This window comes from Petaurus breviceps, unplaced genomic scaffold, assembly GCF_028583685.1.
Source record: "Petaurus breviceps papuanus isolate PSGF00001 unplaced genomic scaffold, PetGlider_PUasm1.0 90491, whole genome shotgun sequence".
Lineage (NCBI taxonomy): Eukaryota > Metazoa > Chordata > Mammalia > Diprotodontia > Petauridae > Petaurus > Petaurus breviceps.
This window is the reverse complement of record NW_027187263.1, coordinates 2,439,958-2,466,541: the sequence shown is the minus strand read 5'-3', so window position 1 is coordinate 2,466,541 and position 26,584 is coordinate 2,439,958. Positions and strand designations below refer to the sequence as shown.

Below are 26,584 nucleotides of genomic sequence, written 5' to 3'. Positions count from 1 at the left end.
CATTGATTACAGTTCTTAACTCTATGAAAATTATTCATTTTCTTTTTTTTTATTTTTTAAAGCAATTGGGGTTAAGTAACTTGCTCAAGGTTACACGGCCAGTTATTTCTGGGTGTGGTGCTAAAGTATCTGAGCCCGGATTTGATCCCCAGGTCATACTGACACTGGAGCCGGGGCTCCTACTCGCTGAGCCACCTGGCTGCCCCAAAATTGTTCATTTTCATAATGTTATAGTAGAAATTGTTTTCCTGGTTCTGTTCACTCTGCATTAATTCTGAGTGAGGTTTGAGTTTCACGTGCTCCCCTCATTCTGTATGTATTTATATAGATTTCTACTTGCACTCCCTCAGATTATATGAGAAAATAAATCCTCTTCTCCATCCCAATCCCTTTTTCTTTAGTTTGTCCCTTTTTCTTTTCCCTTTCCTTTAAGATCATCACAACATAACAAGTCACATTATTGTTCTCAGGGCATACTGAGAATAATATATATCACCCTTCCCTCCCTGTTAGAATACAAAGACATTTACCTCATAAAGTTTTTTTTCCGGATGTTTTGTATTTACTTTTTATATTTCTTTTATTCTGTACTTTCATTTCCAAATTTCTACTCAATTCTGATCTTTAAATTAGGAATACTTGGAGAACTCCTATTTCATTAAAATTACATTTTCCCCATTGTAGAATTAAGTTCAGTTTGGTTGTAAGCCTATATCTTATATGTATCTTGTGCCTTTTGGACTATTATTCCGAGCATTCTCCTCCTTTCTAGTAGTATCTGCTAAATCTTGTGTGATCCTGACTGTGGTTCCTTGGTACTTGAACTCCTTCCTTTTGCCTGCTTGCAGTATTTTTTCTTTGATCTAGAGTAGGCCTGTGAAACCTGAAGGTTTAAGCGGGCTGTGGGCACTTCAAAGGATTTTTGGCCGCCCTTGAAAAATGTAGAGGATGTTTTCCTCTATTTTTTGCAGGCTGCTGGAAATCCTTTGCCATGCCATAAGTGGCCCACAGGTTGCAGGTTGTGAAGACCTGATCTAGAGGATCTGGATTTTGACTGTCACATTCCTGGAAGTTTCTATTTTGGGATTTGTTTCTGGTTCTAAGATATCTGAGTACTTACGATTTCATGAAATATGAGGTCTTAGCCCTTTCTTTTGGTCATGGGTTTCAGGTAATTCAGTGACTCTTAAATTATTTCTCCTTGATAAGTATTTTTGATATGAGATACCTTACATTTTTTTCTATTGCTTGACTTTGTTTTAATATTTCTTGTAGTCTCAAAGAATTGTTAATTTTTGTTTGGACAATTCTAATTATCAGGGACTCTCTTACTTGGGTAAGGTTTTGTACCTCTTCTAAGTTACTAATTCTTTTTCCAAATTTCTCCTAGATACGTCTTATTTCTATTGCAGTTCTTTCCTTTATTGCTCTCATTTCATTTATCCTATTTTTGAATTCTGTTTTTAAAAAGTCTTACATAATTTATTTTAGTAATTCAAATTATTCTTATAGGCAAGATGTATTTTTCTTTTAGGTTTTGCTTGTAGGTATTTTGGAATTATTCTCTTCTACATTTGTGCCTTGGGCATCCATGGCCTCATAATAGCGTTTTATCTTTTTTGTCTGGTTATTTTTCCAGTAGTATGTTCTAGACAACTTGGTGTTGCTAACTGGAAAACTGAGGGATGAGTCAATATTCTAGGACACTCTAAGCAACCTCTTTGTCCCCTACCTTCTTTTGGGGCAGGGGCTTTGGGGGGCGTGGCATGGAGGCTCTATCCATAGTCTGTTCTGGGAGAACCAAAGTTTGGAATTCTAGGCACCGAGTTTGAACTCCTGGACCTTCTTGGAGATCAACCACTGCTGCCCTGGGTAGGGGCCTAAGTCCGAGGTCAGTCTGAACATCCCTGTACTTCTGCCTTAGCTCTAGGCCCTGGATGCTGAGTGAGAATTCTGAGCCCCAATGGAAGACTTGCCTAACATGGAGGCTGTGGGTGCTAAGTCTGAGGTTCTGGGCCCTCTAGAAAACTCAGCTCTGCTGGCCTGTTCTGGGGCTGAGTCCAAGATCAACTTTGGGCATTTCTGTACTTCCAGTTTTGCTCTGAGCCCTTAACATCATATCTGCAATATTGACCTCTCTGAGAAACAACCTGTAAGGCTTCCTTAGCTTGGGGCCCTGATCCTGGGCTCTCTGGGAAACCCAGCACTGCTGGTCTGGGCAGGGACCTTAGTCTGAGATCAACTTTAGGCATCTCTACCTTGATGGCCTACCTAAGGCCCTGAATGCTACGTGCACATTCTCTGCCCTCTGGGAGTTTTGTGCTGCTGATCTTACTCTGGGCTCCTGGCTCTCCGGGAGACACTTGCTTTAGGGCTTGGTCGGAGCCTGAGTCAGTGATCAGCTCTGGGTGTCCTGCTCTGTTGGCTTAGCTCTGATCCCTGAAAGCTAAGTCCATAATCCCATCCCAGTCCTATTCCACAGTTCCTATTCTAGTCACCTGTTTGTAGGTCAGATTTGTGATCTTGGTCTGGAAAAATAACCTTTTGTAGTTTCTTCTATTTCCTAATCACTAATGGGTCTGACATTCTTAGGTCAGTGGAGTAGTTTTGGCAGGAACTGGGCTGTACTTCTCTTCTTCCTCTTTCTTGATAGGTCTCCTTTCCAACTTAACAGTCTTAAAAGAGTTGCCTGGAGCACTGAAAGGTTAAGTTACTTGCCCAGGGTCACACTGCCAGTATATGCTAGAAATAGTATTGGAACCCAGATCTTCCTAGCTTCAAGACCAGTTTTCTCTGTCTTGCTATGCCATGCTTCCTCACTTTATCATGAGTATGGGTATTAAAATACCATGCCTACATATTGTTAGCTATATTGATGTTTGCAACAGAGGCATATTTGCTTATGAAAATGTGATGCTTCCTTATTTTTAGATGATAGTGATAATGAAAAGGCAATATGCATATGGTACTCTGATGACTTAATTTGAATTGAACTTTTATTGTGTTAAATTTAGTATTTGTAGAGTACTGTTTTCCTCACTTTTCTTCAAGAGAGAAACTAGGTTTCTTTTCCTTCATAAGTTATTGCTGCATGAGTTTATCTAAATCAGGTGTAGGTGATTTTTTTTACTTTTTTTTTTTACTCCTTTTCCTGTTGAGGGCCACTGTTGCACAGTGTGGGAGAAAAATCTAGCACTCAAGCCAAATTGAAGCAAAAAATATGTGATTGGTTTTGGGGAAGAAAAAAGTTGTATGAACCTCCCTGATTTTTAAAAATTGAACACATTATGCCACAGATATTTAAAATATACACAACAAATGTATATCACAAACGTTAAAAAATATTTTAGTTCATATTATAGTAACTGAGGAAAGTAAAGGAAGTGAAAAAAGGAATAGAGGGAGAAGAAAAGTTGATAAATGACTACAAAATAAAAGAGATAGGCTTAAAGCAAAAAGAGACAGACCAAAGAAGTAGGAGGAGAAGAAAAGAAGGGACCTGTTAATTGATTGGAAGGTATTAGTAAATTTCACATTACCCTCAGCATTCCTTAGGGTTTCTTTCTCATAAATTTCTGGAATACAAAATAGTAAAAACCGTAGCATGATTTAAGATCTCTCTGAAAAGGAAACAAAATGCTACTAAGGAAGTTGGGGATATAGTCTTTATTACTTCAGCAGTCATCTAATTATCTCACCTTCCTTTCCATTACCTGGGGACATACTGTGTTCCTAGGAATTTAGAAGTAGTAAGTGCTGCTACAGTTCTTAACAAAGAAAAATGTATTAGCTGAGTAATGATAGGAGCTTTTTCTTTATTTCTACTCCCTTCCCTTGATTTTCTTCTTGTGACCTTTAGGGTGTTGCTGCTTCTGTTCCTTAGATATGTTAAATTACCTGATAAGATATTCTTCAAGGCCTATTCTGTTATTTTGCATTAAGAACTTTAGAATTAGTAATTATAACTGAGGGGAAATTATTTGACTGTGATCATAGTTTCTGAATCTAAAATAAAGTATATGTAGTCTTGAAATTGTGAATATCCAGGAAATGTTTGGGGTTATTTTCTTTTTATCTTTAGGGGACTATGGCCAGATCACTATTAATTTAACATTTAATTCACACTCTAGGATGTTTTTCAGGGCTGTACTAGATTACATGTATTTAGCCTAATGAAGCCTTTTAAAACACTGTGAGTTAAAGTTTTTTACCACTAGTGATGCAGAATAAATTTGATCTGTAATCTTGTTTGACTATAGTATAATTAATGCTCAATCAGCAAACAGTAAACAGAAAACTTATGAATAATATCTGTGATATATAATTCAATTGTAGAAGAGTACACGTGCCTATATTTTATTTCAAGATTTTAATTGTAGTTTTAGATGTAATTTAATGAAGATTTTCAGTAATTCATATATATTGGTAATGTAGTGATCAGACTTTTTTGCATTGAAATTCTGCTTTCCTTATTTATCCCTGTGGGGCTTCCCTCCCTCCCCCCAAATCTGTTTTTGCTTGGGTAATATACTTGTAAAATTTCTTATTTAGGGAAAATGTACCAGTCATTTCCCTTTATCTTAAAACTGTTTAATGTGAAATTTGTGTTAATATGATTTGTCAGTGGTATTACCACATTTTAGATATCTAAGATACTAATTCTAAAATGGATAATTAAAATGGAGTCTTAAGTGTTTTGTAGGAAACAATAGATATAAGAGAAAATAATTAATTTGTGTTATTAGGTGTTGTCTACTTCTACTGGCCTCACAAAAACGGTGTACAATCCAGCTGCTTTGAAAGCTGCACAGAAATCTTTACCTGCTGTCTCCATCTCTACATTAGATAACAGCGAAGCACAGAAAAAAAAACAGGTAAATGAAGATGTTGCAAAAGGTTTGTTTACAGAAGGCATCTTTATTTATAATTGGCTTTTATGTTTGTTTTCTTAGGCTTAATTAGGATAGTAGGACCATGGGGGAAAAAGCCTTTTAAATTAGTATGTAGATCTTGGACAAGTCAGTTCCTTTAGAAAACATTAGTTTTCATGAACTTGCCAACTTAGTGCATCTTTATATTTCCATCTAGCATAGGATCATAGATTTAGAGTTAGAAGGGTTATCAAGTTGAACCCCCTTTTAGAATTAAAGTCTTCTTGACTCCCGGGATAGTGCTCTATCCCTTCTGTGCCACATTGCAAACAATCAGCCAGTATTTAATAAGTACCTCATACGTGCTAGATACAAGTATAGATTTCAAAACAATGCTTGCTTGCAGTGAACAGATCTTCTGATTGGAAAAACAAGTTAATGTAAAATCTGTACAGCATAAATTTAAAGTTTATATACACACACACATTAAATATAAGATGCTTTATAAGGGAGGTCATTAATAATTAAGATATGTGTGGGGAACTGGAAAACTTTCATGTAGAAGATTGTGTTTCAACTATAGCTGACAGGAAGAATAGGACTCTGAGGTGGTGGTAAGGATGAGGGTGTACATTTCGGGAATGGGGGAATATCCAGTGCATGGGTATGAAGATGGAAAATTGACTATCATTTGTGAGGAACAGAGAGACGATCATTTGGCCTGGATAGTAACAGTTATTTATTAAGGACCTACTCTGTTCCATGCCCTATACTGAGAGTTGGCAGTGCAGAGAAAGGCAAAAGGTAGTTGACTTTCAAGGACACTAATGGGGGAAAGAACATAAAAACAGCAGTATTAGTAAGATTTATTCAGGATAAATTGGAGATCATCAACAGTACAGATGGAAAAACAGAAATGAAAAGTATTATCATTAAGAAGGATTGGAAAGGTTTCTTATGGAAGGTGGGATCTTAACTGGGACCTGAAGAAAGGCAGAAGGTGGAGATGTCAGAGGAGAAAGTTCTGTAAAGGAAGAACAGACAGTGAAAATGCCTGGGTTCAGGAGATGGAATGTTTTGTTTGAAGAAAGGCAAAAAGGACAGTCAATGTCCCTGAATCACAGATTATATAGGAGAAAGGAAGTGGGGGAGGGGCTGTTTGATAAAAAGGAGAAAGGTAAAGAGGGACCATATTATGTGGTCATTGAATGCTAGTCAGAGGATTTTATATTTGATCTTGGAGGTACAGTAGAGTCAGTGGAATTTATTTGGGTAAGGTGAGAGGGGTGACATGTTGAGACCTGTGCTTTAGGAAGATTACTTTGATATTGAATGGAGGATGGGTGGGAGAGGGCAGAGACTTGACAAACAATAGGACAAGATACAGCAAGACAAACTAGCAGGCTAATTCTGCTTTATAATCTAGGCATGATGAAATGAGGTCCTGCACCAGGGTGATGTCAGTGTCAGAGAACAGAAGGGGGCATGTGTCATAGATGTTAGGAATATAGAAGTGGCTTGGCTTGATAACAGATTGGATATGGTGTGGTAATAGAGAATGAAGAGTTAAGGATGACAAGCAGGTTGTGAGCCTGGATGATTGGGAGGATGGAGGTACCTTCAACAATAATAAGAAACTTAGGAAGAGGGAAGAGTTTGGGGAAAAGATGATTGCTTTCTCGAAGGTGTTAAATTTGAGATGAATACAGGACCTTCTGTTTCAGATGTTTTAATAAGCAGTTGGGGAAGTGAAATTGGAGGTCAGCAGAGATATTAGGGTTGAATAAGATTGGAGGAATATCAGTACAAGTGTGGATACATGGAAACTAATAAGATTGACAAGAGGAGAGGGCCCATGATAGCCCTTGAGTACCTGTGGGTATCCAAGGTTAGCAATTATGATCTAAATGAAGATTCTCCCAAAGGATTCTGAGAAAGAGTAGTCAGATAAGTAGAAAAAGAGAAAAAAGCCTGGTGAGAAGAAAGTATTAAGGAGAAGAACAGTGTCAGAGGCTGCAGAAAGGTTGAAGATTAAGAAAAGGCAGTTTGATTTGGCAATTAACAGATCATTGATAATGGAGACAAGAATTTGTGTTGAATAATGGGGTCAATATCTAAACTAAAAGTAGGTAAGAATAGATTGAGAGGAAAGAAAGTGGAAATACCTATTGAAATGGCATTCTCATAGAGTTTAAACACAAAAGGGGGGAAGATATGAAACATTAGCTAGTTGGGAATTTTATGATCAAATGAAGGGGTTTTTTTTGAGGACATGAGAGATTTAGGCCTGTTTGTAGGCACTGGAGAAGTAGAGAGTAGATTGGGAGAGATTTGGAGATAAGTGAGAGAATGGGATTGGCAGAGTAGGCAGTCTACTGGAGGAGACAGGATGAAATGAGTTCATTTTTACTTGTAGCTTTGGCAAGAAGGATCACCTCATGGAGATAATGGCAGAAGGCATCTGGGTAATGTGGGATGAGAAAAAGGGGAGATGAGGGTGCTCTCAGGGAAGTTTTTTTTTGTTGTTGTTTTGGAAGGGGGAAGGCAGGGCAGTTGGGGTTAAGTGTCTTGCCCAAGGTCACACAGCTAGTAAGTGTTAAGTGTCTGAGGTCGGATTTGAACTCAGGTCCTCCTGACTCTAGGGCTGGTCCTCTATTTGCTGTGCCACCTAGCCTCCCCGAATAGTCTTATTTTTCAGTGAAGTGTGAGGAAAGGTTTTCTCAGCTGAGTGGGTAAGTGAGAAGAAATATGGGAAATTTGCAACAGGATGCAAAGGTGTGGAAAAGTTACTGTGGCGAGTGGGATAGTGAGTCAGAGAGGTGTAAAAGAATTGCCTTCAACTGGGGGCCTAATTGAGATTATGTAGCATAAGTTTGTAGTGGATTCAGTCAGCAAGGTTATATAATTTTTCAACTTCATTTGGCAACACATGAGTAGGAGTGAGGACAGTCAGTGATGGAAATAATCTGATTTGCTTGGCAAGGCAAGACCAGTAAGATAAAAGGACGAGGAATATCAGAAAAGTACAATGTAGAATTGAATTGGTTTAGAGAGTGTACATGGTGCAGAGGTTATCGGGTGGCAAAAGAATTTAAGTGTTAAGAGAGAGAGAAAGTGTAATGACAACAGATTGTGATCAGATTAGGGAATTTTAACATTCATAAACATCAAAGTGGAGCGCTTGTCAATGATGGAAAGACCAAGAATATAATCCTCTCTATCTAGCTGTGGTGGTATGGAGGAATAGGTCATAGGAAAGGAGCAAGTTGAGAAAACTGGGAGGGTAAGGAAGGGTGTTTGATAGAGTATTACATACGTATGTTGAAATCTCCTAGTATAGAGAATGCTTTGAGGAGAGGTTCCTAAGTGTTGATGGTAAGAGGGAGAACCTAGAAGAAGAAAGGAGCATTCCAACTTCTCTACCTACTCCAGGGAGTTGTGGGGGATGAGGGGAGGATGAGTGAAAGGGAAGCTTTGGAGCCAGGTCACAGTGGGAACCAGAAGATAAAAGGAATGGGAAAAGAAAGGATTTAACATGAGAACAAGTTTATTTTCTATGTGACTTAAGTATTCCAGAGACCATAGTGGAGGGGGGTAGATAACTTTTGAGTAGAACATTGGGGAGTTGGACTGAGAGGGATAGGAATAAGGGAGCAGTTAAGTAGAAGGTGGTGAATGAGTTTAAATAATGACAAGGGTTCAGAATCACTGAGATTGTTACAAAGCATGACTGGGTGAAAGTTTGTTTTAGAGGAATGAGTTCAGGCATGTTATAAACATTGCTAGGAGTTTGACTTAAGGATTGAGGCCTCTCAGGGTGTTAGGCAGCTTATGAGGGGACAAGTTAGAGGTAGCTATTGGAGTGACTTTTCTTTCCTATGTCTTCAGGCAGTCTAGGCCAAGAAAGGTTTTTGTATCTCTATCCCCTGCAGGCAGGAAAGGTGTCCTGTAAGTGGGAAGAGGTCAATTTAGGAGAGCAGGAAAGATGGAACAGCATCTTTCTGTCTCATGCAGGCAGAAATGGTCCCCTATAAGTGGGAAGAGACCAGTGTAGGAGGGGGAATAATGTCAAACAAAGATAGAAAGATAGGTTGGGACCAGGCTGTGAAGGAATTTTAAAGCTAAACAAAGGGATTTATATTTTATTCTAGAAGCAATAGCAAGCTATTATAGTTTAAAGAAGGGAGTCATGGGTTACTTTTGCAGCAATCTACACGGTGTACTAGAATATGAGAGACTTGAGGCAGGACCCAGTTAGAAGACTGTTATAATAATCTAGTAGATGAGAAGTAATGTGGTCCTGAACTAAGGTAGTATATGTGATATGTAAATGGGGAAAGAAGTCCAATGTGAGAGATGTTGGGAAGGCAGAAATGACAAGATTTGGTATCTGATTGGATATGTGAGGTGAGGATGGGTGAGGCGTCCAAGATAACACTGAAATTACCAATCTTTGACATTGGGAGGATAGTGGTGTCTTTGCAGAAGAAGGGGAGTTTGAAAGAGGGGAAACATTACAGGAAATGAGTTCAATTTTAAACATACTGAATTTTAGATCTCTCTAGGACATCAATTTGAAATATCCATTAGGCAGTTGTTAATGTGGGTCTAGGGCCAATAGATGTGGTGAATCTTCTTCATCAAGATGATAGTTAAACTCATGGAAGTTGATAAAGTCACCATGAGAAGATATAGAAGGAGAAAAGGAGAGGGAATAAAACAACCTCAGGGAACATGCACAATGAGAGCGCTGTAGATGACTTAATGATATGCCAGTAAGATATGATGTAGAGGGTAAGCCAAAAAGAGACTGAGAAGGAGCAGTCAGACTGGTGAGAAGCAGAAGAAGGAGAGATTAGTGTCTTTAGAACCCAGATGAGAGGGAGGACACAGCCATGTCAGATGCATGAGGTAGGATGAGAAGAATGAAAGACTATCAGATTTAGCAATTAAGTCATCATTGGTAACTTTGAAGTGAGAAATTTCAGTTGGCTCATGTGATTGGAAGATGAATTGATAAAGAATTGAAGAATGAAGTTTAATAAGAAAGAAATTTGAGAGAGCCAGTATAGATAGCACTTTCAAGGATTTTGGCTGAGAAAGGGAGTAAAGGACATTAGCTCGAGGGGATGGCAGAGTTGATTGAAGGTTTTTTAGTAAATAGAGGAGATTTGGGCATATTTGAAGACATATGGGAATGACCCAGTTGATCTAGAGAGGATGGAAATTCATGCAAGAGATGGAGATGATTTGAGTATGCAGTCTACTGGAGAAGATGAGAAGGGGATGGCATCAAGTGCAAATAGAGAGGGGTTGACTTTGGCAAGGAAAAGGGCCACCTCTTTGTCAGAGCCTGAGGGAAATGAGACTTTTCTTTGATTAAAATACATAACCTAAACGATAAGACCAAGCTTAGTAATTTGATATTCTTAATAAATAGAATGCTTAGTTTGGTTCAGTGCTGTTTAACATTTCTTTATTGATTTGGGTAAAAGGCATCACTAATGCGGTAATCTAACTTGCAGATTACAAAGTTGTGAGGGGCCAGTGAGACACTCAAGATTATAGTGACAGTCCACATGGGATATTAATAAGCTAGAGCATTGAGCCTTAGTTCAGTAGGGTTAAAAGTAAATAAAACCCTACTACACTTGGGTTCAAAAAATGGACATCGCAACTACAAAATGCAGGTAGGGACATAATTATACAACAGTTTATCTGAAAAAGATATTTGGGTTTTAGTGGACTGTCAGCTCAGTATGAGTCTTAGGCTGTCTTGAGAGGCATAGCTTTCTGGAATAAGGAGGTGATCATCTTTCTGTACTCTGCCCTGTCAGACCACATCTGGAGCATTGTACTCAGTTCTGGGTGCTACAGTTTAGGAAGGACAGAGAAGCTGGAGAGTATCCAGAGGAAGGCAACCAGAAGGTGAAGGCCCTTGAGTATCGTGTCATATGAAGAGGAAGGCACAGAAGAGAAGACTCAGTGGGGACATCATAGCTGGCTTCAAGTATTTGAAGGATTGTTATGTGGAGGGAGGGATTTTGAACTTGTTTGAAAGCAGAACTAGAAGTAGTGGGTGGAAGTTGCAAAGAGGACAACAGGTCATGCTTAATAACAGGAGAAACTTGGTAACAAAATAGTGCTATCACTAGGTGAAGCGGTCTGTGTCAGGAGGTGGTGGGTTCTTCTCTTGAGAGGTTTTAAAGCAACGACTCGAAGAGTAGTATAGTGGGGCTTCTTTGGGTGTCTGGTCTGGATTGGACCAGATAGCCAGTGTATAGATTTTGGGATCCTGTGGACTCTTGAACCATAGTATATATACTCTGGAATTACTACACTTTATAGTTATTTTTATTTATTAAAACTAGAATTGATCATTTTTCTAAATAATCATTTTTTGGGAGCAGTGTTTATTGATACTTTGATTTTTTTTTTCCCTTTTATCCTGTCTTTCCTTATATAGGAAGCACTAAAACTGCAACAGGATGTGAGAAAAAAGAAGCAAGAGATTTTAGAAAAGCACATTGAAACACAGAAGGTTATGCTTTTATTCATTCATTCATTTATTTATTTATATGATAATTATAAATAAATATTTATTTTAAAAATGAAGCAAGGATTTACGGAATTACTGTAGTCTTCTTGAATTTCTGTTCCATGATATTTATATGAGCATTTCTTGATTATTTGAAGTATTAGCAAAAGTAGTGTCATGAGTAAGTTAAAATTATGAATGACCCAAAGTCATTTAGATTTATCTTTAGAATTATACTTAATTTCATTAAGTGTGTGGTTGATAATTAACATTTATAGTTATTTAGATAACAGTTCAGTTTTAACTTAAAAAAACTACTAGTTGAGGCTACTATTTGTAAAACTTCTAAGCATTGGGGGGAAAATTGAAGCCATCTTCATTGTGAAGGACTTGGAAAGATATTTTACTTCCTTGTCATCTACACTTTTGTTAAGAGTACTGCTCTTCTCATTAATTCAGAGCATAAGCTACCTTTTCCAAGCTTATTAGCTATCTGATTCATATTTTTCCAAAGAAGGAAGAAGTTAAAGTTGTTGATTTGCTACCAGATTACAAGGGAGGAAAACTTAAACCTGTTTTCCTTTTATGATTTTTTCTGTGTTACAAATGGAGTAAAAATATACAGGAAAGGTGACAGTATTATCAAAGTACATGAAAACAGAACTGAGAGCTTGGTTTTTGTATGCTTTCAAATTGTTTTAATGCCCAGTTGTTAAAGAGGTTTAAGATTCATTTTAATCCATTGAAGATTTCAATTGAGGACAATCCATTGTCTGAATTTACTAACATTTTGATGTTTATATGTGTATATTCATTTAAAATGTGTGTTCTTTCCTGTTTTTAACTATACTATGTAAACACCTTTGTCTATATTTTCCTTTAACAAATTAACAAATTTTTAAAATTTGATAGATGCTAATTTCAAAACTGGAGAAAAATAAAGCAATGAAGTCTGAAGATAAGGCAGAGATAATGAAAACTTTGGAGGCTTTGACAAATAGCATTACTAAATTAAAAGATGAGTTGAAAGCAGTTTCATCTGGAAGCTCCCTTCCCAAAAGTGTGAAAACCAAAGCTCAGGTACTTTATTCAAAATGAATTGTATCTTAATCATCTTTGTAGCATGCTAATGAATTATCTGTTAAAACGTACTAATGATATCATGTCATTTTTAATAATGCCATTCCCTAGGAAATTCAGCATTTTTTTTCTTTTCTTTCTTTTTTATTTTATTTTTTTTAAAGCAATCAGGGTTAAGTAACTTGATCAAGGTTACACGGCCAGTTATTTCTGGGTGTGGTGCTGAGTATCTGAGCCTGGATTTGATCCAGGTCATCCTGACACTGCAGCTGGTGCTCTTACTCACTGAGCCACCTGGCCGCCCCTAAGCAATTGGGGTTAAGTAACTTGCTCAAGGTTACATGGCCAGGTGTTTCTGGGTGGGTGCCAAGTGTCTGAGCCCAGGATTTGATCTCCAGGTCATCCCAGCACTGGAGCCGGTGCTCTTACTCGCTGTGCTACCTGGCCGCCCTCAGCATATTTTTCTAATCTTCATTTTTAGGTAATAATCTTGCAAAAATGAGAGAGATGGTGTTATTCCAATTTTATTTTAAAAGTTTGGGACTTGATTAAGACTATTAAGTGAGTTAAGGGATAACTAAGGAGTAGAATCTAAATCTCTTGACTATCTTGTTTCCTGACTTAAGTATTAGAAATTTTTTGTACTTCAAAGCTGTACGCTAAGATGGCAACATCCAAACTGTAGAGGGTCATAACCAAATTCTGTAATCCAAACAGAGAATCTTATGATGGAAACTTCAGTTCCTAGTGTGGCTTTGTTAGGCAGTTTTAAAAGGGTTTCAGTCTGTGATTCCATTGTGTAGAAACTCCTTCTACTCTTGCACATCAGCAGCTCATCGATAACTAGAGAGTCTTAGATAATTGCCTGAGACACTGATAGGTGAAAGGACTTTGTCTTTAGTCCTTACAGGTTGTTTGTTTCAGAGCCAAAATTTGTATCCAGCTCTTCCCAGCTCCAAGTTTTATTCACTATACCTCTCTGGGGTACTGCTAGTATTATGGAAAATAGCTCATAATCCATCCTGAGAAATCAAGTTTTCTAGTTGAATACTGACTTTATGATGTTGAAATTGAGGCAGTGGGGTTGTCAGGAAGTCTAGTCTTTTTTTTTTTTTTTTGCCTTTTGGAGGACAGTTGGGGTTAAGTAACTTGCCCAGGGTTACACAGCTAGTGTTTTTGTGTGGGTGTTGTGTCTGAGGCTGGAACCAAACTTGGGTCCTGGGGCCAGCCCTTTGCTCACTGCGCCACCCAGCTGCCCCTATGTAAAATTCTTTATAGATTTTCTAGAGATATATAAAAGTTAGCTGTTGATGTTAAAATTATAATCCTATGCACATTCCCTCATTTTTCACAGACACAAAATAGGTACTGAGTGTGTGACACCTATTGCGTATTCACACTTGTATGCTATGGAGCTTTACATTTTAAGAAATTCTTGAAATATGAAAATTTTCAAATTTTGTGGCTAAGTGAAGTAAATCCTGAAGACCCATAGCTTCCTTAATTTTCTTTGTAATAACTTCTGTGTCAGTAGTACTTCCCAACCCCATCCTTCCTTTCTATGTTTTTTTTTGAGCATCTACATGTAGGGCACTGTGCTAGATACAAAATTGCATAAGATTAACTGCAGTTTGGTTTGGGAGATAGAGATAACTTGTCTGTGGTTCTCTTACCTTTTAAGACCTCATGTCTGTGCTATAGAAATGCAGAAGAAAAAGAGAGCCATTCAGTTAAAGGTAGAGTGGAAATGGGGAATGATTGTGGGTGGAGTTTGAAGTTTTTGATTTAAACCTTGTGGGAATGGGTGGGATCTTACTATTTTAGGAAGTCTCGGAAACCCCCAGGCTCCGTATCAAGAATGCCTTTATCTACTGTTAGATTGACCATATTTCTCTGGTACTTGATTGGCTTTGTCTCAAGTCTTAGTAAAGTAGTAAATTTTTTAACCTAAAATGGTACCAAGTAAATTTACTTGTTAACCAGGAAGTATTTATTTAGCCGTCTCCTATATGCCCAGGACGCTGCAAGGCATTTTGGGCAGTGTGGGGTAGAGGTAGAGAATGCAGATAAAGTATAAGACCTAGTCCCTAAATACAGCAAACAATGTATAGGAGAATAAAAATTAAGTGGTAACAAGTTATAAGAATTATAGAATTTCAAAGCAGAAAATGATTAATAAATGAAGTTGGCAGGGAAAACTTCATGAAGGAATTGAGCTGGGTCTTGAAGGGTTAGGTAAGATTTTTAATAGATGGGAAAAAGTTATAAATGTAAACTAAGACCTCAACTGTTTAGTCTTTATAATATTTCAGATGCAGAAAGAATTACTGGACACAGAACTGGATTTATATAAGAAGATGCAGGCTGGAGAAGAAGTCACTGAACTTAGGAGAAAATATACAGAACTACAGCTTGAAGTATGTTTCATTAATATCATAAAATAAAAGGATGCTTGTAATAGTCTTTTTCAAAAATATTGCTTCTGTGTTTGATAGTAGCAATTAAGACCTGCCACATGTTCTGGGATATGGCACACCCACTGTGGCCTGGCATTTTCTTTCAACAGTTGAGTGTACAGAGAACTATGGGCATGTCCTGGGGGACATAAAATTTAAATAACAGACTCTGTTTTTCTGGTGCTTAGATTTGTAGGGGGTAAGGAAGCAAAGAAGCATGAATGTATTCTCTGTGGCTCTAGTTTCCATGTTTTGGACTCTGGGTTTAGAAGAAGAAAGTAAGAAAGGTATGTTAATAGGCTAGATAGGAGACGGGGATCAAAATAATACCTTGTGCCATCATCTCAGTTCATAACCGTCTTGTTATTTTTTTTTTTTAATTTGTGTGACAAGTGCACAGTAGGATGTAGTCTTTGGAAGGTTACAATCCTGTTTTTTTTAAAGTCGCCAAATACACACTAAACTCGTTTAAGAAAAGTGGTTATTGACTGTACTTAAAAACCTACACCTTTGTAATTTACCATTTTTTAAAAAGTTAAGTTTATAGTTAAGTTTACCGTAGTACTGCCAGTGTTCATAGTTTTAAGTTTTGTTGACATTTAATATTAATCTTCATTTAGTTTTAGGTGATATGTACATTCTGTGGGATCTGCTTTTTTCATTCTGAATCACTACATATAAATCTTATCAAATTCCTTTGATTTCTTTCTGTTATTTATTATGGGGCAATAATATTCCATTACTTTTGTATATCACAATTTATTCAGCTATTCAGTTATTATTGTCAAGTTGTTTCTAACTTTCTGCATTTACAAATAGTTCATAACCTATGGAAAGGTGTCATGATATAGGAATGACATGGTGCCGTTGACTGGGCAGTGAATTTGAAGACTGAAGATATATGCTCAAATCTTACCTCAACACCTTAATTGCTTGTGACCTTGGTCAAGTCACTGAATCTCTCTGTGCCTCAAGTTCTTTATTCATAAAATGAAGGGATGAGAATGATTGTTATTTATGGTCGCTTCCTAGTGCCTGGCACATTGTGATTAGTAAAAATTTATTGAATTGCAGCTCTAACTCTATGACTGACTTTTTTTTAATTATTATTTTGTGTTGTAATATTAATTATCTAAGAGCGCGGGGTTTAAATCATTGCCCAGTTAGAAATGGCACTTTTTTTCCCTCTCTAAGCTTAACTAGTAGCTTAGCACATAAGATTTTCCTCACCTTGTATGTTGAATCATGCTATTTCTAGTCAGTTTTGTATCATTTGAAATGTAGTAGACCATGCATAGTGCTTAAGAAAGTTTTGCCTATAGGTGGTGCTGTGGATGTTTCCAAAAATACCCAACACATAATTTCCTTTTGATTTGGCTACATTTTTAATTTGCTTAACAAATTCTTAATTAATTTTAAAGCATAAATATTTTAAGATGGGGTAAGAAAGGTATGCCCCATTCAAGGTGTGGTTCAGTGATATTTTCTACATAGTTTGCAGATTTTGTTTTATTGGTAGAAAACCAGTTAATATCTTAGCATTTTGGGAGGGAGAGAAATAATGTGGGTTTCATTTGAAAGATAGAATGGTTGAATGTTGACATTTTAATTGTGTTATATTGGTTTTTTATAGGTTAAAAAAAGTGGAGCTCTGGATTTAAAGTTTTAGTTCACAATTTCAGCAGTTGTGAATAAAGCATTTTAGTGCTTTAGTGCTATTTACCTGTATAGTGCTGTTTAATGCTTTTTACACCTATATGCAAACTTGCATTCTGCTTGTGTTGTGGCTAAATTTTTAATTGCAGCTACTACTAATATCTACATTGAAAACTTTATTTAGGTTTTAGTTGGTTTTGTCTAATTTTAAGATTAAACATTCTCCTAAGAGCAGAGGATGGTTATATATGGTACATATATAAAAATTCCTGCCCTATTGCTACACTTACTCAAAATAATCAAGTTTATTGTTTGTTGCCTTTGATATTGAAAAAGAAATCTAGCACTATTATTATTTTGTGATGATTTTTTAAAAATTAAAAATAAGGATGATCTAGGTTGCTTCTGATATGTTCTGGTTTTTGATGCTGGGTAAGCTCTACTGTACCATCAGCACCCTAGGTCCCAAGACCAGAGGACCAAATCCTACTCACGACCCATTTTTGTATGGCCTGCAAAACTAAGAATGGTTTTTACATTTTAAAATACAATAAAACTTTATTTTAAAATTAATAACCATTTTTAGCTTCAGGTCATAGTAGTTGCTAATTTATGTTGATGGGATGAATTTCCTCATCAAGAGTTCCCTACTTGTATGGTGTCATAAGTCTAGATGAAATTTTTAATAATTTGGGCGGGGTGAGATTAGAAGGAAACATAAATAATTATCTTAAATGACAGTTTCATTCTTGGGGCAAAAGAAGCAAACTGAGTTTAAGAATTTCCCTTTAGAATTGAAGTTCTAACTTAGGGGATCTGTACTACATGTCATATGTTTAGACAAAAACAAAAAAAAATAATTGCAATGTTCCTAACCAAAACATAATTTTTAAAAACATTAGTTTATTATGAGACAACTAAGTGACTGAACCTGGAGTCAGGAAGATCTGAATTCATATCTCAGTTAACTTTTTTTTTTTTTAAAGCAATCAGGGTTAAGTAACTTGCTCAAGGTTACACGGCCAGTTATTTCTGGGTGTGGTACTGAGTATCTGAGCCCGGATTTGATCCAGGTCGTCCCAACTCTGGAGCCAGTGCTCTTACTCGCTGTGCTACCTGGCCGCCCCAATATCTCAGTTACTTAACTGTATTAAATATGAGGAAACTGTTTCCTCATCTGTAAAATAATAGCACCCACCTTTCAGATTTGTTGTGAGGATAAAGTGAGATAATATTTGTAAAGTGTTTTGTGAATCTTTAAGTGCTCTATAAATGCTAGCAGTGATGATAATGTTGATGTCAAATGACTGGTCTATTGCTTGAATGTAATAAATGGCATGCATTTTAAAATCTGTTTTAGGCTGCAAAAAGAGGGATTCTTTCATCTGGTCGAGGGCGAGGAATTCATTCAAGAGGTCGAGGTACAACTCGGGGCAGAGGAAGGGGTCGTGGTCGAGGGAGAGGTGTTCCTGGTCATGCTGTGGTAGACCATCGCCCGAGAGCATTAGAGATCTCTGCATTTACCGAGAGTGATAGAGAAGACCTTCTCCCCCATTTTGCGGTATCTAATTATTTTGATAACTGTTTTGTCCAAGAACATATATCATATTACGAGAATTAAATTGCATGTCTCGTAGCTAATTTATTGGTGGTTAAAGAAAAGAAAAAAAACCCAATTGCTTCTTTGCCTTTTTAACAGAGTATTTGTTTTGCTTTTCTGGCTATAGGCTAGTTCTCTGCAGTGCCTGTGACAGCCTTTTTTTATTCTTGGAATAAAACCTTGTCACCAATTACTGATTTTATCGTTTTCTACTTTTCATGATTAAGGATCTACTTTTTTCTCCCTATATGAACGTGTTGATTCAGTATTATTAGATTGCCTTTGATGGTGATATTTTAGAGTACCCTTAAAAAATGTCAACTAATACTTGAATACTTAAAACAGTATACAAGTGGCTTGCTTAATCCCAACATTTTATTAAAAGCATGAGAGATGGATTCTTGCTGCTGTTGGATGAGGTTATCTCATTGTGAAGAAAACCAGAGCACAAAATCTGAGAGCTGGAAGGGAATTCTAGTCAAACTTGTACCTGAATTTAAAGTCCCTTCTGCAGCATAACCAGTAAATGGCTCTCTGCCCATTGCTAAATCCTGAGGGCACTCTACTACTTTCTCCTATAGCCCATTCCATTTTTGGTGAGTTGTGATTTTAGGAAATTTTTCTAAAAAATTTTTCACTAAAAATTTTCCCCTTGCCACTTTTCATCCATTGCTTTTGCCCTTGGAGATTAACCAGAACTATACTCTTCTTAAATTGTCCTATGAATGCTTGAAGATAGCTCTCGTGTCCTTTACTAAGTTACCTTCAGGCTTAAATAGTCAAAAGTTCCTTCAACTGAGCTTCATATGGCATGAACTTAAAAACTCATCACTGTTTTGGTTGTTCTTAATGTTGATTTCCTTCCTAAAAAGTGATATTTAGGACAGGACACAATATTCCCCATGTCATTTGACTAGGGTAGAATAGAACAAAACCGGTATCTTCCATCCTGGACACTGTCTGTCTCAGTGCATCCTAAGATTGCATCAGCCACAATTTTGCCTCAGGTCAGGTTTGCACTTGAATAATATTTCTGGATCTTGAGTTGCTTTCTAGCCATGTCAGTGCCAGCTTGTATTTGCAAAAAATGGTTTTTGGATCCTCAGCATAAGACTTGATAGAGTATGAGGGGTCTAGAGCTAAAAGGGACTTCAGAGGCCGTATAGTCCAACCCCCAGAAATACTTCTGTGAATAATTTCATGTGTCTTAGGCTATATGTCTTAACAACAAGTTCTTTGGGTCCAGGGATATATTAATTGGACCAATTTACAGCTCTACCAACAATGCATTCATGTATCTGTCTTCTGAAGTCCCTTAAACATTGAGTATTTCTGTTTTTTGATCTCTTTGCCTATTTGCTGGGCATGAGGTGAAATTTATTAATTTGCCTTTTCCTTATTGGTGATTCAGAGCAATGTTTCATATGCTTATTAGTAATTTGTAATTTTTTTTAGAAAGCTATTCATATCTTTTGACATCAGATATCTATTGGGGAATGACTCTTGGTTTTATATATTTATATCAATTCCCTAATATACTTTGATTTAGACCATTATATATGATGTATAGTTTTGGCATGATCTGTTCTTAAATTAAGCCGTACTGGCTTGTTCTAACCATTGCTTCCTTTCTAGGTGTTCATTAATGACAGTTACGGGATCCTTTAAGTAATAAGTTGTAGAATTTTTCATGATATTTAAGTCAAACTTGCTGGTCTATAGTTTGCAGACTCTGCTTTTTCCTCTTTTTTTTTTGTCCCCGCTCCTTTTTTAAAAAATGGAGACATTTGCCTTTTCCACCTCCGTTTGTATCTGCTATTTTGCACAGTCACTAAAAGATTCCTGAGAGTGGCTTAACAGTCATAGCTGCCAGTTCTTTCAGTTCCTTGTAATATATAGTTCACTGATTGCTTTAGTGATTGGAACTCATAAGAGTAGCAAGGTGCTCTTTTTTGCAGTTGGTTGTCTTCCTCATATTTATTTCATCTTAGGTATTTTTATTCTTTTTTCTCCCAGTTTTTAGCTCTTTGACTTATTTTTTGTTGCAGGAAAATTTTTAAGTTCAAAAGTTCTTATTTATTATTTGTTATCATGTTATGTGTTATCAGTGGTTCTTCCCCTTTTGTTCTCTTCTTTTCCCCAGGATAGCTGGGGTATCCTCTTCTTCCTCCTTTTTTTCCCCTTCTTTACCTTTATTTGCTTCAGAATGTGTTCTTCTCCTGGAAAATCTATCTCTTCTTTTGCTGGTGTGTCTACATTTCTCTTTAGATACCTCACTATTAGAATTAGTAATTTTTGTGTCTTCAGTATTTCACTCTTGAGAGTTTCTAATCTCTTCTGTAGAATTTTAGATCCTTTTAAAAAATTTTTGGATTCTTTCTATATTTTCTTGCAACCTTATTCTCCCAGAATATGGGTGTACATGTCAGACTATAGGGTGCAATTAGATGGAACATTGGACCTGGAGTTAGGAAGGCCTGAGTTCAAATGTGGCTTTATAATTAACTGTGTGACCCTGGGCATGTCACTTTACTTCTGTTTGCTTTAATCCACCGGAGAAGGAAATGGCAAACCACTCCAGTATCTTTGCCAAGAAAACCCCATATGGTCCTTGGGGTCACAAAGACTCAGATACAACTGAACAGCAATAACAAAAATGTCAGACTACGCCTGTCTTTTCACTGTACCATCCTTCTATTTTTTTTTTTTTTGTTAAGTTTGAGAACAGTTGTGTTATTTGGACAGGATCCTGATAAAGAAATACTTATTTTTAGAAATAAATTTATTCAGAACAAGTGATTATGTGGGTTATCATATTTTATACACAGATCACATAAAATCTTTATGGTGGCTTTTTTTGATAATAAAAAAAAATTAATTTTTTACTAATTACAAAGTGGGAGTAACTTTCAAATGGGAGTATTTAATACCCAAAGCTTTGTAAGAAAAAGTACATTCTAATTTTCAAAAATAATGAATGATAAATAACAGCACCAAAAATAAGCTTGGAAAATATACAGTTTCTGTCTGCAGTAGTGTACTATAAATGAAATCAGCTTTGTTGATATGAATGTGGTTTCAATTCAGATATGGACTATATCTTTAAACTGAAAATGCTTTAAACAGAAGTGTTGCACACACAATTGTATTTTTGATCTGGACCTATAATTAACGTTTTACACAAAATTTCCTCTCCCTTTTGCAGCTGAGCAACTTGATTTCCAGTTTTTATAGTCTTTGGTGCTTGCAGCTGGATAGTTTAAGCAACTTGCCCAGGGTATTATAGCTAATGAGTATTAGACCTGGAACTTAGGTTTTTTGACTTTAAGGTTGGTACTAATCCACTGTTATAGTGTTTCTCTTACCCACATACATGTGCCCTGGCACATGTGCATGCGCATATAGAGACATGCACTCAAATTATGTACAAATCAAATTTTGCCAGAATATTCGGGACCAATATGGCCTTACTGTTCTCTTTTACTTTATTGTGGCATGGGTTCATTTGTATGATTTTATATTTGATGTAATGTTTGATATTTTAAATTGCATACACATTTAAATGGAGAATTTTTTTTTAAAGCAATATGGTGAAATTGAAGATTGTCAGATTGATGACTCCTCTCTTCATGCGGTAATTACATTCAAGACAAGAGCAGAAGCAGAAGCAGTAAGTCCAACAATACTTTAACCATTTGAAAAATCCATTTTGAAAGTATTACTGGTGCCTTATTTTTTAGTACCTCCATAATTTCCTAATAGTTCAATATTTTTATGTGCTGTGATAGATTCTACCCTTGTAACAAAGAAAAAAAACAGTTGAACAAAACAAATACATGGGGCATTCTGTACTCATAGCTCAGTGCTTTTCTTCCTAAGAAAATGGAATTGTGTTTTGTTTTCTGCTTTCTTGGACCAAGATTGGTCATTGAATTGAATGTGAGTTTAGTTGCCTTACAGTTTTGTTTTTCCCATTTACATTTATGCTTTTGTTGTCCAAACCAGAGTCCGTGAATTTGTTTAAAATTTTTTTTTGATAATTGTATTTCAATTATCAAATTAGTATAATTTTTCCCTTCATAATCTTGCATATCTTATTTTTTGCATCCAAAACACTATTTTGAGGAGTGCATAGGCTTTACCAGATTGCTAAAGTGAGGTCCATAACAGAAAAAAAAAACAGTTAACTTGTAGACTGAACTCTTCTCTTGGCTCTGCTTTTTTCTCTCTGCTTAAGGTCATATGGATCCTTCCCATGTTTTTCTCAATTCCTCATATTTTTCATTTGTTAAGGTAGAATAATTCCATAACACGCATACCATCATCATTTGTTCAGCTATTCTTAAGATGACAGAAACAAAATTTCCCATTTTTTTTTGCTGCCACAAAATGTGTGATACTTATGAATATTCTGATGCATACATGACCTTTCCGTCATTGACTTTCCTAGAGTGCATGCTGAATAGTGAGATTTTGGGGTACAAAGTATGAACAATTAATTATTCTTTTTGCATATTTCCAAATAGTTTTCCAGAAAAGTTGAACCAGTTCACACTTCTAACAATGCTTTATTAGTCTGTTTTCTTGCTACAATTCCTCCAGTGTAGATTCTTTTTTTTTTTTTTTAAAGCAATTGGGGTTAAGTAACTTGCTCAAGTTAAGTATCAGAGCCTAGATTCGACCCCAGGTCATTCTGACTCTGGGGCCGGTGCTCTTACTCGCTGTGCTACCTGGTTGCCCCCAGTATAGGTTCTTTTTGTCATTTTTCCAGTTTAGTGGGTTTTGACATTAATCCTCAGTTATTTTCATTTGATTTTTATTTTTCTTATTTATTTGGAGGACTTAAAAATCTTTTTGTTTATTGTTTGTATTTCCTTTGAAAACTATTACTGTTGTTCTATCACTTACCTTCTGGAGAATTTCTCTTCAGTATATTTTCTGGGTTTGTGACTTTGTTTAATTTATTCCAACAATTTAAAACAGAAGCAAGAAATGAATCTGTAAAATTCATATTTAAGTGGCTCAGGGAAAAAACTTTCTTACCCGAGATAAACATTGTTGACAGCTTAGTAAAAACCTGCTTTTTGATAGGTAGATAAAATGCACAACAGCAGCAAAATATTATCATTAAACAATGATTATTCCTGACATGTCACTTTAAAGTTTGTGAAATGCTTCATATGCAATATTGATTTTAACCTCACAACAACTTTGTGATAATGGAAATGTTATTTTCATTTGATAGATGAGAAAATTGAGACAGAGAGGTTAAATAATTTGCCCAAGGTCACACAACCAGTAAGTGTCCAAAGCAGGATTGCATAGGAGCATAGATTTAAGAGTTAGAAGAGACCTTAAAGGTCATTAATCTAGTCTTATCATTTTACAGATGAAGAAATTGAAGACCAGAGAGATCTCGTGTCTTAATTAAGGGTTACATAGCAAGCAAGTATCACAGGCAGACTTTGAACTCAGATCTTCTTACTCCAAGTCCATTTCTGTATTCTCTGTACTACACCCTTTTTAGCCCACAAAAAACTTATCATTATTCATCAATTCTTAAAGCAATGCTTTTATTCTTAATCTACCTTCCCACTTTTTACCTCATTTTTTACCTAGCCTTAATCAATGAATACATATTGCCTCAGACAAACTGAGACCAGGGAAGAACCTTAACTTTAAGGCCAAGGTCTCCCACTGCATCCAGGGCCATCTCTAGTCATCCTGATCTGTGTCTTGCCACTGGACTCAGTTGGCTCTGGAGGAGAAGGTGAGGCTAGTGACTTTGTACAGCCCTCCTACACTGAAATTCAGCTTACTTGCATATCATGGCATCACCTCCCTGATGTCATGGTCCTCTTCTAGAACAAAGGACAAACAACAGCAGTACCTTCCCACTTCCTGCCTGTTAATGGATAACATATGGAAGAGAGCATTTAAATTAATCATCAGTGCATAGACTCTGTATTTGAAACCTTCAGGACTTTTGAAATTTTCTACGAAAAAGTGCAGTGTTTCAATGAGCTTGTTTATTGCTTGGTTTTGCCCTACTTTTAAAAATCAGCTTTTTGCTATGGTAAATATTAACCTTAAATATTAAAAAGGTCATGAAAACAATCTTCTTTAACTCTTTCACTTTCTGGTGTTTTGGTTAATTTGATTGTTGGTTTAGCCCATAGATAGAATTATTTTTATTATGGTGATGTATATATTGTATAATAGTTTAGGTTGTGGTTGCTAGATGAATAGTTGGTAATTATTTCATTTTATAAGCAATATTCAGTTGGAAATATAATAGTTTTACTTGGCCTGTGAAGTATGGGGAGAAATAGTGTGGTGGTTATAGAGATAAATATAGGTGGCTCTGGAGGAAGGAAGACCCAGGTTTAGGTCCTGCCTCTGAAAATTATGGACTGTATATCCTGAGCTGGTTCAGTCAGCTTCACGGTGCCCCAGAAAGCAGCATTCTAAGATGACAGATTGCAGAATAGGTGCTTATCTGCCTTGGTGTATTTAGCTTTTGGATGAGGAGTTCCCTATATCAGTGAAATCACAGGTTTGATTCACAAAACTACAAAGGTGTTATTGCATATTATATAATCAGTGTGGTCTTAATTAGTGTTCTACTTCTTAAAAGTTTGATTTTTTTCCTCTTCATTATACCTTGCTGACTGTTATCGTCATAGAGAGGTAATCTAGCGTCTACCTTTTCCATGGGGTCCCAGGAGCTCTGCTAGAGAACTTAACCAAGGGGAGGACTTGGCCTGAGGGCACTTGGTGAGACAACAGGATTTGATTCTTGTTGGATATATGAAAGGGTTCATCCAGAGTCTGGGTTCCAGACCATTAGAATTAGCCTAGTCTCCAGAGTAAGAGCCACAATAATCAAGGGCAGCCTCCTGGTATTCTAGTTGTAATCTTGATCCTTTGGCCCAGACTTAGAGTTCTGTAGACCTGTTGGAAAGGATTTTTGGTGGGATTATTTTGTATCACACTACTTCACTGAAATTATTTTATGCCTTTCTTTGTGGGTTCTTTAGGATTTCATAAGCAAGCCATCATGTAAAGTTAGGAATAGTTTTTTTCCTCTTGGCCTATATGTGTGTCCTTTGGTTCTTTATCTTTTTGTCATTACTAGCATGTCCAAAACTGTATCAAATAAGTGACGAAAGGGGGAGGACCATTTTGCTTTATTCTTTTTTCATCAATAAAAGTTTTTAGTGTTTTATTTTTTTCCTAATGGTTATATATTTATGTTTAAGTCAAATTTTCCCTCAAATTGACTAAAATTTCAGTCTGTCATCATTACATTGCCCTTTTAGATTGTTCCATCTAAAACTTTCAGTCATAAACACTCCTTTTGAGTTTTAGTGGAACATAGAACAGTCACAATTCACTTTTTCATTGTTGTGCTTTCAAAAAGTTTGAGCAGTTCTCCCCCTTATCACAGCATAATAGAATAAAAAAGAAGAGGAAAATATAAAAGAATAAGTTTTAATTATTGCAGGAGGAAGCATTTTGGAAATGAGTAATAAAAATACTTGTATGTTATAGTTCTTTTGGATAGCAGCAAAATAAAGATTGCTGATTTTGAACTCTACCACAATTTTATCTTTTGACACTCTACCTCCCCCACACTCCCATTTGTGTATAATATAGTCAGGTTTGTGTTAGAAATCATGACCATTTTCAAATGATAACTACATATACATAGACACATACATATCCTCGATGTATAACAACATTTCATCTGAGATAAAACTATGGTAACCATTTCAATTTGTCCATTGGATTCCTCAATATACTATTGCTTGTCAGTATTTCATATCATGAAAATAAAATTGTTCTGACACAATTTGATTAACATTTTGTATTGTGGAATGAATTTTAGTAATTATGAATTTTTTGCTATAATTTACAGAAAAATGATATTGTTTTGATTTTGTATTAACTTTACCCATTTCTTTACCCATTTCTGGCAATGCTATAAATTTAGTGTGGAATGAGTTGGTAATATAGTTTTGGGGCATCATGGCATGGAGAAAGAGTAACTTTGGGTGGTTCCTTGGGACATAGTGAGGATAGTGAGGAAGATGAGGAAGTAACTAATTTTATTTGCATTTTTTTCCTCATTTGCATGAAGCAGTTTCATTTTAAGAAGTAAAACTTAGGGTGTGGTCATGTGTTTCATTCATTGTACAAAAGGTTAAAATAGTTCCTATATTTGCCGAGACCTTATTGTAAATTTTTTAAATGGGTTGGTCTGCTTGTTTTGAGCCCAGAATTAAACTACTATATCTTGAAATTTTATAATGGTCTTTATCCCTCATATGAACTTTTAACATTTCATATTGTATTTATTTTGTGTTTATCCTATTCTCTC

At 36.2% G+C, this 26,584-nt stretch overlaps 1 protein-coding gene across 17 annotated transcripts in view; it reads left to right on the top strand.

The window, feature by feature from the left end:
- Nucleotides 1-26,584, top strand: part of RBM26 (RNA binding motif protein 26) — a 105,209-nt gene that overhangs the window by 60,496 nt on the left and 18,129 nt on the right. For 16 of the 17 annotated variants that reach the window (XR_011163276.1, XR_011163275.1, XR_011163273.1 and 13 more), the window contains 6 exons: nucleotides 4,746-4,874; nucleotides 11,338-11,412; nucleotides 12,322-12,489; nucleotides 14,802-14,906; nucleotides 17,962-18,162; nucleotides 21,785-21,871. Coding sequence is in view for 9 of the 17 variants with exons in the window: in XM_069062655.1 (XP_068918756.1) it covers nucleotides 4,746-4,874; nucleotides 11,338-11,412; nucleotides 12,322-12,489; nucleotides 14,802-14,906; nucleotides 17,962-18,162; nucleotides 21,785-21,871 (765 nt within the window). In the remaining 8 variants the exon portion in view is untranslated. Of the gene's footprint in view, nucleotides 1-4,745; nucleotides 4,875-10,708; nucleotides 10,882-11,337; nucleotides 11,413-12,321; nucleotides 12,490-14,801; nucleotides 14,907-17,961; nucleotides 18,163-21,784; nucleotides 21,872-26,584 lie in introns of those variants that run through there. The other variant, XR_011163277.1, reaches the window with a different exon arrangement.